Source organism: Blennius ocellaris, assembly GCF_963422515.1.
Source record: "Blennius ocellaris genome assembly, chromosome: 13".
NCBI classification, from domain to species: domain Eukaryota; kingdom Metazoa; phylum Chordata; class Actinopteri; order Blenniiformes; family Blenniidae; genus Blennius; species Blennius ocellaris.
This window is the reverse complement of record NC_137662.1, coordinates 13,092,607-13,108,074: the sequence shown is the minus strand read 5'-3', so window position 1 is coordinate 13,108,074 and position 15,468 is coordinate 13,092,607. Positions and strand designations below refer to the sequence as shown.

The following is a 15,468-nucleotide window of genomic DNA, read 5'->3' as shown; positions in this document are numbered from 1 at the left end:
TTAAATCAACAGCATGAATCAATGTTCTCGATGAATACGAAAACTACAGATCATTGAGACAAAACCAATTTATCTACCATTGCAGGCTTTAATGAAAATTATGCGTTTGAAATATTTTATTAGAGTTATTTTACGATGTTTCACAATTCAAACTTAGTATCCCTCATGGCAGTGCTGATTTTTATTTATAGTTAACCGACAGTATTAATATTTAATGTTTATATTTAACCATTTGCCTTCTCAAGCGTATTCATGCTCTGATCAGTTTGAATAAAACTACATCTGAAGTTTCAGTATTAATCTGATAAAACACTGCTGTTTAAATATCCATACACAGATGTTAATAAAGAACATACACATGGTCATCTAAAAATAGTAATTGCAATGTAAACATCAATATTTTAACATGAGAATTGATCTAAAGACAGACGTGTGGTACTGGAAGTATTGATATTTTGCTATTGATTTGCATATTACTACCAATGTCTGGTTTCAGCATCTCCGACAAACTCATGTTATTAATATTGTGCTTATACAATACAATGTTTTAATAAATGTGAAAGTACAGAAAAATATTGTTTACTGAACACACTTTCTTTCCTTTTCAGCTCAGGAGCAAAACTTTGGGGATCAATTTCTTCACTTGTTCCTTCAGGATGGAAGTCCTGTTGCTCAGCTTGGTTGTGGTGGCCGTCGTGTCCTGAATGCAGCTGCTGGTCAGAACATCAATAATGACAGGTGGACACCAATCACTGTCCGGTATGACTCCTTTCATTTTAATTTCCCTTGTATTTAACTTGAAAGCATTTCAATTGCCTTAGAAACATTTTTTTTTTAACAAAAACATACTTTTCCAGGTTAAATATATTGGGCCACAGGTTTTTTTTGTTTTTATTTAGTTTTTTTATTTGATTCTAACTTTTTCATTTTTTTTTTCCTCATTGAGCATGAGAATGCTATGGCACATCAGATTGAATAAATTCTCCTAAACTTCAAATAGCTATGTAAATAACCCTCATAAACATCATGTAAATCTGTATAATCGCTGCCATAATTATTCCATATAGGCCTCATATAGGCCTGTGTGAGCTATCGCACTTGTCAGAAAGGGTCCATCCACATAAAAGGCATCAGGGATGAGGAATAAGAAATACCAGCTCAGAGGGATTAAAGAAGAAAAAAGGAGCATTTTTAGCAGCGTCAGCAGCACAATCAAGGGACCCGCAAAATCCAAGCAGTGGGGGAAATAGTGATCTAAATGCCACATTATGGGGGCATTATACTAGCAAAACTATTTGTTGATGCGAATGGACACTTGTCTGTCTGTATCCGAATCTGAGGCTCTGAAGTGAAATAGGGAAATGGTGGACACGATGAGGTCAAGCGTCGGTGGTAAATTTGCATTAAGATTGATTTTTTTTGGCCACTGAATAAAGTGGTGTAGAATATGAATGGATGAACAATATCGGGCTTTATGAAATTAAAACACAATAAATAATACATATTGGATTTTAAAATTCAGAGTTGCGTCAAAATAATAGAAATTACAATCATGTGGTGGAAAAGGAGACTCCTATTTAAGGTTTGGAGCGTCTGTAAATTTTGTTCATGCCTAAGAGAAATTTTCTTGAAAGTTGAAAATGTGCCAATTTCTCCTGGATCACTCATACCAACCATTGAAGAATGATTCAGTTTGTTCGAGTGCTTCTTTCACGAGACCCATTGTGTCATCCTAAGAAATTTCTGCTGCTATTTTACCACGCTTGACATAAACTCATACCGTTTACAGACACCTTTTCAAGTTAAATTATTTCCGAGGAGGCAAAAGTGATTAATTTAACTGTTCTTTCAGATTTACTTAGTGAAACAGTTTACTTGTAAGTGCAAAATACTTGTCACCAAATGTTGAACTTGATGCACGTGCACATCTACTACTTGCTCGTCTTTTCCAAATGGGTCCGATCAACAATGCTTCCTCATGCAAAGCTGATTTGTCTCCGTAGTGCACACACAGGCTTACAGCTCATCACTAAGGGGCAGAGGGAGCCAGTGAGAGAAATGAGAGAGGGGGCTGCTGCTGAGCTTCGCCTATTTATTCTTGATCGGTTCAGCAATTTTATTCATATGCAAATGAGAACATGACATAACCGAGTGATGTTTGAGCACCGGATATCTACTTTCCTTAGATGATGGTCGGCAAACACTGAATGCAGCAGCCTCAACTTGCAGTTGTCAGCATCAGCACAGTGCGGGATGGTCGCAGTGGTATTTAACTGTGAATAATCTGTGCTCCAGTGACCAAACGGCAAATTTGAAATTGCCTGATGTCACTGCAAAACACATTCATCACCTACTTTTTTTTCTTCCTGCGTGTTTCTCCTTCCACAGCACATACACACACACTTATTTTTATGTTACCAATCTTTCTGTAATCTTGAACACCATAGAGGTCCGAGACATAGCACCTCGAAAATAATATTTTCCTCTCCTTACATACCATTCCATTCCATTGTTTTGAAAAAGACATATTTAGTGTAAAAAGCTTTAGTTAAATGGCATTAAATCAGCCATTTTTTTAAAACCATTAACATATTGAAATTAGGTTACAACAAAAACATCAACACGAAATAAAGTGAAGGAGCATTTGACTTTCATGACCTAGTCCTATTTGAATTTCTCTGAGCTAGAGTGCAACGCTGTTCAGCAGACTTACTCTCCTTCATCTTGCTAATCATTCTGAACAAAGGGATAAAAGACGGTGTGAATATTCAATCAAGAGTTTAGCAGCCAGTTCTCAGAGTAAACATAGCTGGATGAATGACGTTTTCCCTCTTTGTTGAGCAAGATTGGACTAAAATTATCTGAACTGTCCAAACAGCCCTTTATATACATGACACATATAATACAGTCCTTTTGTGTAAAATAGGAAGAAAGGAGTTTGCATTTAATTTAGTTTCACTTCATAATTTATTTATAGCTGTACACAGTGAAGAAACTGTGAGGCTGGTTTCAAGAATGCATGATGCATTTATTCAGGCACACTATCAATAGTTATGCAGATTTTCAGAATGTAATGGTGTTATGGTGCATTGTGTTCTCTCTGCAACATTGTGTGTCAGACAAGCAGATTGATAGTAGATGGGAAGCAGGCGAAACATTACCATAATACAGCAACTTTGAGTTATATTTCCCTACGAGACATGTGTAATTGTGTGCGATCCTTTTTTCAGTTTTGTTTTTGTTTTCCTACTTATATCAGGAGCGTGCTGTCACAATCCGGGGCTGGGAAAAGTTGGCAAGACAAAAGGCCACTACTTGAAATGCCCTGTGCAGCCATATAAATTCACAAAGGGGAGTATGCAGGCAGAAAGCTATGTCACTTTTCATTCGGGGAGGACGCGTTTGTTGTTGGCTTGGTTTTTGATGCTGGGAAGTTTTCCTTTGGGGATGTTTGGGGCAATACTGCTACTATTAAATCTGAGCGCGGCAGCCTCACAAGTGCTCCCCTGGTCATTTGTGATGCTGCGTACATTATTGGTTGAATCCCGTAGTGCACGGCATTCACTGTTGGAGGAATTTCCATTCACAGTCTGTCAAAGATCAACGAGGATGACACATTGCATTCTGCAGCATCACATATCTTCTCTTGTCACAGGTGAACTTGGAGTCCCTGGCAGATATGATTATTCAAATTTATGCTATTTTTCTGGGTGCGTTTTTTTCCCTAGTCAAAGGAATGGGAGTAGTAGTCTCAAGGATGGCTCTGACTTGCTGGTAAAATCCTTTTTATGACAGATGATTTTGTGTTTCACACCTCATGGGTTTTGATGTTCATGCTGATGTTTTTACAGACTGTCATTTTATTTCTATTTAAAATCCACTAAATATTCTGTTTCAGGCAGAACAGTGCCCGAATACCCGGCCATCAAATCAGTGGTTTTCTCCCAATTTTCCAGAACTTCTTTGATGCTGCGAAAATGTCAGTGCTATGCTCGATCACAGAAAACTTAAGGATGCCTTGCCTTTTTGCTTTTTTTGGAGGATAGATTTTCTTTGCACATCTTTTCTTTTTCTCTTCCTCAATCACTCGTGAGGGACTCGTGTCCTCTAAATTTGATTTCACTCCAACCAAGAGAACTGATTTGCAACAAATTATAATGAGGTAATATGGAAATAAAAGCTTTATATCTTATAAGTATATTTGGCATTTCTAACCATATACAACCCATTTCATAGGCAATTGAACTATGTGGTAACACTGATCAATTTGCATCAGGAAAGGCATGTAACCTAAAACTCTGTGCCAAATTAACCATGCAGATCACATGATCTACTGTGGCCCATCGTCAGATTTGGATTGTGTGATATTCTCCATGACTGCGACATAATGAGCCACAGATCAATAATCCTATGGCTAAAGGATGATTTTTTAATTTGCAAATAGTGGGTCCTGTAATTCCCATGTTATACGCCTACTACAGTGTACTGTCTGGCTCACATTTGAAGATTAGAATTCAAACTACTCAGCCCTACCCCTTGCCTCAGCTTCATATCTCTGAAAACAATGTGTTCTTATTTTAAAAACCCACACAACAGCAGAATACTGAGCTTTTTGCATTAATCATTGGTAATGCATATCTGTTTTGTTGTGGTACTTTACACAATAGCACAATAGAATGTGCCTAAAATGAGTCCTGTTTAAATGCATATTTGATTTGTTTTTATACTGGTGAGAATATACTCAAAGCTGTTAAATGGCTTTGTATTTATTCTGTATTTATTTGATAATGTGTGCATTGACCATCCAAATAGTTTTGATGTAAAAATGAACATGTGGGTGTGAAATGTCGCCTAGCAACAGCTGCTGTAAAAGGAAGAGAACAGGCATGTGCTCAGAGGAAACCAAAATCATTCTCTCTTTTTTTTTTTTCTTTTTTTGAGTAGCACATTTCGGGATGTCTCAGTAGTCTGACATTTTCAATGATTCTTACTGAAACTCAGCCTATCAAGGTCGGGCCCATTGTAAGAGAGAAATATTGCATCGCTAACTCATTAGGTAGCATGTTTCCAAATAAATAGTTGAAGAAGTGTCGTGCCTGTCCACCGATGTCTGTTACAGCATCAGTGACAATGTGGTAAGGTAACTCCAAACTAATCACTCCAGTAATTAGTGTTTTTCTGAGTAATAGGTGAAGAAACCCCATTGCAATTTGTAAAAGTAATTAGTAAACAGCTATTGATCAGGATTTTTTTCGACACAAACTACATTAACAGTGGACAGATCCCACAGTTAGCACTTTCTGCAGTGTGCTTTAATCACCGCAGATTAATGGGAAACATTTTTTGGAGAGAAACTATTGCACACGTGTACTCGTTATGAAAAGTGAGGTCTTAATGTGGAGCATTATTTTTGGTTTGTTTGTTTTCAAACCCACATCCCCTTGACACCAAGCCAAAACTGAGGTAAGGTATGTTTATCAATTACGCAGCAGTCTGCGTCGTATTGACAAGTCTTCCCATAAAAGATTCATTGAAGAAGCAACTGGCAGCTCAGCCTGCTCACTTGGAGTTTCTTTTGTGAAGCACCACAATACCAAGAGCCTTGCTGTGTTGCTGTCTAATTGTATTGCTGGAGATATAATGATAGAACACAGGCTACCCAAATTAATTGAGGCTTGCCAGTCACAGCACAAATTATGCAGCGAATGCTGCAGTGCTGCGTGCGAGAAAGTCACTGCATCAGAGCCAGAGCTGCGAGTGCAGTCACTGTAGGTGTAGATGGTGGTCTGATAGTGTTTTTATAGGCAAAAAAACAAACAAACACAGCAGACAGATCCACCCTGATGCCCTTTTAGATGCTGTGGCCTGACAAGATGGCACATAATTGTAAAGCATGTTGGGTTTATTTTCTAAATTTTTATACCTGCCAGATGTGTCTCCACAACCTGTTGTGCTAATAAGAATATTAAAGCAACAGGTGGTACTTGTCGTCTTCATATACGACATGTTATATGTGTGAGCCAGTAACTGTATCTCCTCAGATATTTAGCTCTGCTGAGCACAATCTCTGTTTGCAGAACTAATAGACTCTTGACTCTAAATCACTAAATGATTCACAAATTATGAATTCACCACTAACATGTCCCACATTATCATTTGCTTTTTGTACAAATCTGAAATATGGTTGGAATAATTATCCATTTGGAAGAAGAAAAAAAAAAGGGTGTTACATCTTGCCTATCAGCCATTGAAAACTGTTTGCAAGGGTGCCAGTGCAGTGCATGATGTTTTACTGCCATCTGTTGCCAATACTTTCAGATGTTTTATGCAGTAGTAATATTTTAATAATGATACTGCCTCATTATTAATTTTCTGCAGGGGGACTGTGAAGGAGACACATTCAAATAGGATTGTAAAGACAAACACCTACCTTCTGGTTTAACAAATACCTGTGTGTAAAGGTGCAGGGCTGGAAATATTTGCAAGGTCCCCTAACATTGCAGGTGATATTTCACTGGTGATCCTCTGGAAAGTTGCAGTAATTCAGTTGCCCTGAATTAGGCACACACCAGACACGGTCTAAATGAGGATGTTAGAGATGACAAATCACTTATGATTAGAGCATTAGCCAGATGAACAAATACATAAATGATGATTGAGTAAGTCGAAATGATCACAGCCGCATTCTGTTTTTTTTCTATCTTTGAATTAAAATGCAATATTTATTCATTTTTTGTTTGTTTGCCTCAAATTGGGACTGTGCTGGTCCTGTGAGACCCCACTGTGAGTGGTGCAGAGGGAGCTTTATAAGAAATTACAGTGTTTCATCTCTGCGTCAGACAAACCCAGCGTATTTTCCTTCTGATTCATATGTTTATTTGTTTGTTTATTAAGAATCCATTGTGATTGTGTTGCGGGGCAGATCCTTACTCATCTCGCTTCTCTACCAAGTGAAGTAGTTATTGTCATCTTTATAAATAGTCATATTTCCCTTACAGCAAGACCAATGTAAATTAGTCTGGTGGAGCATTCAATGTGCTCACGAGAGCTCATCAAGTAACATCATCCTGTTTGCTTTGTGAGCATGCTCTCCATGTCTCTTTGGGACAGTTTTTGCAGCATTAGCAGCCCAAATAAAAAGCTACTGTAGTAAGCACCAAAACATCCTTGAAATGCCCTGGGCAATAGAGAGTTTTGTAATCATATTTTGATATTTCTGAGCTCACCAAAGAGATTCAGAGAGCCTGTTTTTGCTCCAAAATGTTTTATTGTACTATTACTACTACTGTTTTCATCAGCGTTGTGTTTTAGTTCTTCAACTTAAAAATAAACATTGGAGGGTTGAAGTTTCCTGAAATCACTGACGTCACACCCGGTTATGCTAATTGAAGGAGAATGACCTCAGAAGCACCCTGAGGATGGTGATGGATGGCTTTTCTGGACATTAGACTGCCTTTCACGTTTAGAATCTGAAATGTGCCTTAATTTAGTGTGTGTGTGTGTGTGTGTGTGCGTGTGCGTGTGCGTGCGTGCGTGCGTGCGTGCGTGCGCACCAAACACTGTGATTTACATACCTGTAATTATCCCTACCTGAAGTTTGTATGCCTGTGATTGCCTCAGGGAGGCGTCCTGCAAGGCTGTTTCAAATTAGCAGGAGGGCGATTGGCCTGATTGTTTCCATCTGGCCATTAAAGCAGACATTTGAGAATTTCTCCTCATCATCATGAGTAAAGTCACAAAGAGTACACCAATGAATGCTGCAGAATCAAATGCGCAGTTCAGCGACATCACTCGTGCTTCATGTTTACAGGCACACTGTACGGACTTGAGGAACAAAAGTGCATTGTTTAGATAAGTACCTCACAGAATTGTGTTTATGTGCACAATCCTTTGCATATTGTGCAGTCCCACAAAGATGCTTCTATTGTATGGTGCCAGCATAAAGCCAATGATGAAGTGGTGAGAGAGAATCACTTGACTTTGCCAGAGCTGGAATATGACACAAGTAGACCAGCTACTTAACATTGTGGCTGCAACATTAATGACTAGTACAATTGTATATTTCCCCAGAGACACACAGAGGGTCAAATGATAAAATTGTCTTCCTTCTCATTAGAGTTATAATGTATATCTAGTTTGTGCCCTCATTTTTATCATTAATTAATCCTGAATGACATAATGAGCACTTACTGTACACCCACGAAGATGAATTCTATTTATACGTGGCTTGTTTATTATTATTGTTGTTGTTGTTGTTGTTGTTAAATTGGTCATGACTGGTTTGTTATTTTTTTTTGTATATCTAAAATAAATTTACGAGACTATTACGATCAGTGTAAGCTTCATATTTCCTGTGGAAGCCAACAACTTTAAAAATATATCTGCAGCACTGAGCAGAATTCTTGACTTTTTATTTAAATTCAACAGCAGCAAGTTATTTTTGTTGTCTTTCATAAGTTTTGGCTGATAACGTGGGACACAAACACACCAGCTCTTCCAACCCAGTCTACCAACGCACAACATTTTCTATAAAACAGTTTGTAATATATACCAAGTTGTACATACTTTATGGTATATTCTCAGCGGTCACATTAGCGGCTCTATAACTGTGACCGCTCTATCTGTCTCTCTGAGAATATCTTTTTATGCTTTGCTGGATTTACCACGACTGTGAGATACTGCAGGCGACCCCCTTTGCACCTAACCTTGCTCTCTCCTCTTTCTCTCTTTCACAGATACAATCTGCCTGTTGGCAAACAAGAGGCGCCATGTATGATTGAAATAGCTGCAGATAATGGGACGGCTATGCGTCTGGAGGAGTACATGTCGCATCCCATGTCAGAGGTATCGTGACCCGCCGGCAGTAAAATGGGCCCTTTGTACAATCATTATCTTAAATGCTCATTTCAGTGCCACACTCGTGTCTTCAGTATCTTTTAATGTGCAGTTTATCTTCAACATATTAAAATGTTAATTAAAACCCTCATACAATCTCCCATGCGTTACTTTCTGCATGCATAATTAGGCAATTTGAGGAAGTGCATCAGAGATTAATTTGTTGTTTGAATATGTGTTGTGATTATTTGAAGGTACAGTTGTCATTGACGTAACTTTCAAATATGCAAATCTATATGTTTGATTGGTCAGTGATGTATTAATATCTCATTGTAATGCTGGAGTTACATTTCATGAGTTAAACAGGACAGGTTGACGAGACTGATTAGATATTTGGTCAAAGCTGCGAAAGATTCAACTTGTTTTCTGTCAGCATGACATCATCCTCTTAATATTTTTCCTCTGAATTCAAACCCCTACTGTTCCAACAGAATAATCTCATTGATATAAACAATCTACAGAGCTCTCGAAAGCACCATCATGTGGGGGTTAACTATATATATTATCACAGCTTGGTGTGTGCGTTGTTTTTATGTGACAGCAGTTGTTTTGTGAATGAAATAATGAAATAAAAAGAGGTTCCCATTTAAAACCACAAGCACCTGCCAGTTTGCTCTCGCTTGTTAATCATTGGCTGATCTTTTCACCGTGTCTCATTCGTTTGATTAACACCCATATTTTGTGATTAAATTATTAATTTAGTTTTTTTACATTCAAAGATGCTGAGATGAAGCTCAACCTTCCCACTGGCTCAACTCGCCTCCCCCTCCCACACAGTGATTTATAGTCTTCTAACACACACACACACACACACACACACACACACACAAAACCATCCTCACCACCATACCTCACTACAACCGCATTTTCCTGTTATTTATTCAACCATTACACAATGATATTTTTTTTTAATACAACTGGTTTCCTGTTAACCATTTTCTATCATGGGTTACCAATATTTGTACATGTGATGAATTATTAATGTAATGTTAAAACTCAAGAACACTATTCAAATCAAAGGCAAATTAAGGCAAAACAAGGTATGGTACGTATATTTATAGATCACCATTCAAACACAAGGAAATCTCAAGCCTCAAGTCTTTTGCAGAATCTAGCAGCTTTTCCTGCAAGACTACCCTATATTTGGCTCCATTCATCTTTCAATCAGTATTAAGCAGCCTCCCCACTGCATGATGCTGCCACCACCATGTTTCACAGTAGAGATGATGTGTTTAGAGGGATGTGCAGTGCACATTTTGATGCTGGATGAATACTTTAGCTGGATACTGTATGTCTGGTGGGTTACTCCTTGATTGGAACAAGGCTTTTTGGTAATAAATCCAATACCATTGTTTATTTTGTGGATGTTCTATTTGTTAGGAAGATGCATTTGTGGGATGAGGAGAAGATGTCTCTTGCACTCTTGAAAGATGTGTCAAATCTTCAGAAGTCTGGGAACTGATCAGGAGTCTGACTGGCATTTCTCAATGCAGAGAAATACTGTATCAAGATCAGATATTGCAAGCAGTGGCAATCCCATATCTCCACAGTCAGAGACCAAATTGTACCCTCTAAGTTGACAATACCGAGCAGGGTTTATCTCAGACTGCCTCCCGGATTTCTGAGTTGGGAGGATGGCCAGCCGACCTGGCCTCAGCTTGTTAAAAACCTGTGGGATCAACTTCAGATGGCCGGTGGAACCAGAGTGATCAAAACAAGTATGTTGACTGACTTTTAATAAATGCAAGGTGAAGATCGGGTCCATCCCTCAGCGTTATGCCAGCAGGCTGGTGACCATCATTAAGAGAAGGTCCAGGCTGTTGTTGATGTTGTTGTTAGTTTGTTAGACGCTCCTGTTATTATCCTGTTAGTTTGATTGGTTTCTTCAGACTTCAATCACTCAGTCCTCCAAACAGAGAAAAGTTGTTTGGCATCACAAAATCTTTTTTCAAAGCAATAAGCAACATACTCAGTTATATATATATATATAGATAGATATATATAGATATAGATAGATAGATAGATAGATAGATAGATATTGCTGCAGGGCTTGAGAATGAAGTTAGTCGCAGTCACTTTGCAGTTTGAAACTAAGGCTCATCAGACAGCTCTGCAGAAGCACTAATCACATCTTTTACTAAAGTTTGTGCCGAGGTATACGTAAGTATAACCCAGGACTGTTCTCCTGACACTCAGGAGCAAGAAGTGAATGCTCAGGCTTCTTAGTAGACCTTTCACTATGCAGCTATATAATACTCAGAGTCTCGCTTCTCCTGAAACAACAAAGACAGGTAGGAATCAGCAAAATCTCAGATTCATATATGGGTATCATCCAAGTTCATGCACGCAATCATACAAGAACATGCGGAATAATGTTGCAGAGATAATAAAATTGTTCTGCATGTCGCCAATGCATAATGATAATAATGACAACTCCATTTATATAGCACTTTTCAGAACGCATGTTTCACACAGTGCTTTACAGTAAAAACAGAAACAAAGAAAGTCATGTGAGACAGAGGAGATGAGCAATCAAACAGACAGACAAGCAGTCATTAAACAAATGGAAAATTATAGACACAAATTATTATTATTGGTGACAAAACACCACTGGCCTCGGTGGCTTAAAAAGATAAAAGGGGCACAATTTTATTAGAAATGGAAATTTCAATTAAATGTGAGTCTATAAAAGTTGGTTTAAAAAATTCACTGGTTCTGCTTCTAAATAATACGTCATTTCAATAGATTTCAGTGAAAATATGTTATCGTATACATATAACTTGTATCCTTAAAACCAATCATAATATGTGCTGTAACAAAGGGTTCAGTGATAATAGACAAGCTGTGCTGTAAAACACTGTAGCAATGAGAGATGCATAGTGTCCTCCAAGTCCGTTCACACAACCACACATGGGGAACAAGGATGGTTTCAGATATAAAATATGACTACTTTCTGTCTTAAGTCTTGCACATTTCATCCAAGTATCATATTAAAACATTGATTTCTTTGCTTCAGAGGTTTCAAAGCTGCTCTGTAAAAACTCCAAGAAGCAGTGTGAAGGCATATAATAAAGAATAATGTGTCACAGTGACCAGCTTCTCCAAATAAAACCAAAAAATGAGCGTACAGAGCTCATGAAGTCAGTGTTCTGTGTCTACTTACACAGTCATGAATATTACATCAGTGGCTTTTTTTTTTTTTTTTTTAAACGACTCCTCTCATAAACACGGTAAACATACTTGACGGGACCATAAAATCATTCCATATCACCCCGTCGTTCTCACCGTGCAGCTCAAGTGGCTCATCGCTGGTGGTATCACATACTAATCCAGGGAAGAGCACAGCTGTTTGAATTTTATTTGAATCTTGAGCTTTCTTGCAGATATTTTCACTGATCTTATCTGTGTGGTGATGTTGCATATACATTTGTTTGACCTCTGTCATCTGAGTCTGTTCATTGGATTTAAAGTATAGCATAACTGTTATATTGGATGGACATGATTGTCCTGTTTTCTGTTTTGTGATTTTCGGTGGCAAATGTGAAACAGAATATAGTTAAATTACATGTAATTTTGACATTGAAGGGTTATTGTTGTTTTAGCATCTGAGATCATACACAGCCAACTTGCTGCTCCATATTTTTGTTGCCACTTTCCATAATCCTATGAATGAAGAGAGTGAATTTAACCACAACCACCATTTCTTATGTTTGTGAAATAATTTTAACACCAACAAATCAAATGCATTGATTTAATAATCCTACATGGACATGCAGTTAATCCTTAATAATTATTCAAATGGGTTAAATTTGTAAATAACATGATTTTGAAAATGTACATTAGATTTTGTAAAAAAAAAACTAATCATATGGTGTAAGAATATGCATATTAAAAAAATACAGTCTTACATTTATTCACACGTATTTCAAAAAAAAATGTTTGACTACAATTCCATCAGATAGCTACATATTTTCGACCAATGCGAATGAGGAATGAGGAACAAAAAGCCTCATGTAGTTCTGTCTTCAAGCTGTGAGCGAGGGTGCTAACAAACAGCGCGTGGGTACAAATAGATTGTACATTTCTGAAAGACTTTTCTTTTTCGTCCGGATGTATACGCCTGTCGGTGGTGATGACTGATTGTTAAGAAAATCATTTTGTGTGATTGCCACATTTGCTAGGATTCAATACTAATTTCATTCAAAGCAACTTCACAAAGGAAATGCTTTCCATCTTGAAAAATAGCATCTTTTTTGTCATTTTAGGTGGGGAACGGAGATTTTTATTTCCTTATTAGAAAACCAAAGACATGTCTATTTGAGTGCTTGTGTCCAATTACCGGTAGATTTTTTTTTTTTTACTTATCTGCTGCAAGTGTTATCAACTCTAAGTGGGAGTAGTGAGCACATTAAGTCCCCACCTGCCAGAGCTGTTAACTAACGTTCAACATGTGGCCCCTAATTCACATGTAGTCTTCTTATTTTGGATGCTAAATGCTGAAGTAGTTTTAAATCTCATCTTAAGAGGAAGTGAGTCACCGGAAAAGAGGGAAAAACTCCAGAGTTTTCGAATTCATTAGCTGCATCAGCACTTTTAATCTCTATTATTGAAATTAATCTAAGAATGAATTAAAAAATATAAAGCTGAGACATGTACTGTGCATAATATAAATGCTGATAAATCTACTTATGCATTAATAATGAGTTTGACGGTTGGGATTTAAATTTTGAAATCTAGTGTCATCCTGTTATGCAACTTGAAACAATGTGTAATGAAGCTGTGATAAATGTTGATTATCTTTTATAAATTAATCATCATGTATGAAAGTTAAGCAAACCCTCTAAATAGAAAGTCGAGTTCAGTATTCATTGGAAAGTCCAGATGTCAACTCTGGGAATGAAATATGTGCAATTTAATGCCAATACGAGATCCTCATTTTCCACATTTTTCATGCAGCTTTGAATTTAGAGCCAGTTATAATTATTCTTGTTAAATTGACCGTTACGGTAGAATAAGCTGCAAGTTCACCAAATTTATATGTATTAATTCTACACTTGCATATCAAACTTGTTTTTCCAAGATACTTTACTCCTATACTTTCAACGTATCAGTGTGAGTATTGACAGATGATGTCCGGAGAGATTGAAACCACAAAATATTATTTCAGTAATATATTAATTTGCAGTTGCATTGATTCTTTTTTAAGAGCTATCAGTCAATCGCATGTTAAACAAGAAATGTGTCACAATACTGTGGAAAATCAATCCTCTCATAGTTGTTCACCCCTTCCCCATGTCCTCTGTTGTAAATAACCTAAAAGAAGGAATATTGGATTTAAAGTGACCGATCCAATTTATTGAACTCAATTATTATTGCTTTATCCATCAATCTTCTACACCATTCAATCTATATCAGGGCTGAATGGAGCTGCAGCCAATCCCAGCTAACGATGAGGAAGGCATCACAAACACAGAGACGAACAACTGCACACACACACTCTCACGATTTTAGAGTCACAGATTAGCCTCAAATCCATTTCTCCAGACATATAAATGGTCCCCAGGCCCAATTGCATGTATAGTTCTTGTATAACGACAATGTGCTGAATTAAAGCCACTTTGCCCAACGCTTTCGTTCTAATGTTGGAGTCCTGTAAAACAGTGATGATGTATCATGCACTGATTCTAAGAACCTGTTTTAAGTGCAAAGCTCAAACCAGAAGGGAGACTCGTCAAATGATTTAGTGTGATGCACTAAACTGTAACGTTGATCACCGGCTTTCTGCTGTGGTTTTTCTTCCTTATTTATTTTTTTTTTTTTTTTACAGCGAACCTTTGGACCCATATTTCTTGGGGATGTTTCATCCCACTGGGAGATGCACGGCTCGAGTGCAAGAGGAGGGCGGAGATTCATTGGCTGCATCAGGGATCTTCAGGTCAACTCAAAGGAGATTTACCTGGCGGGGGAGGCGGTGAGAGGGAGAAACATCAAGAACTGTGACCCGCCTGTCTGCCAGCACCTTCCCTGTCGTAACGGAGGAACTTGCGTGAGGTACTTGGGTCGCCTTTTACCCTAATTAAAAGTGTATTTACTACCTTTGAACTGGAAAGCCAGAAAGCATATTAAATAGAGTCTCTAATGTATTTTCCCTCTGTAATGCTAGTGCAGGGCACCCAAATGAAATGATATAAACGGCACGATGCAAATGGAAAATGTCAAAAATTGGGGTTTGCTCAATACTACTTTGCAATTCCACACGGTGCTTCCGTGTGCTTGTGACTCAGGATGAAGCAGGACTGTCGGTTCATTCATTGTTGGAAAATATATTTTTGCTCAAATTGTTTTTCCAATCTCTAAAAACATGAATGGAGCCATGGTGGTGCTGTGCTGTGCTTTGAGCACACACAAGCACAGTCTGTCAGGGAGTGAAATGACAGTTTGGCAGATCTATTCCCACCACTGACCGATTTCTAATGCAGAGCGGTTCACTTGTCAAGCTTATCTTATCTACATTGGACTAATTTCAGTTTGGACCTGCTCATGAGTTAAGAATGTTTTGCTGGGGCTATCAGC

At 37.8% G+C, this 15,468-nt stretch overlaps 1 protein-coding gene across 1 annotated transcript in view; it reads left to right on the top strand.

Moving 5' to 3' along the window:
• The window catches only part of eys (eyes shut homolog), a gene marked incomplete at both ends in the record, with an annotated part of 166,040 nt that overhangs the window by 121,073 nt on the left and 29,499 nt on the right, over nt 1-15,468 (top strand). Inside the window, 3 exons of the mRNA XM_080507410.1 lie at nt 609-759; nt 8,736-8,844; nt 14,723-14,946. Coding sequence (XP_080363536.1) covers nt 609-759; nt 8,736-8,844; nt 14,723-14,946 — 484 coding nt within the window. The remainder of the gene's footprint in view (nt 1-608; nt 760-8,735; nt 8,845-14,722; nt 14,947-15,468) is intronic.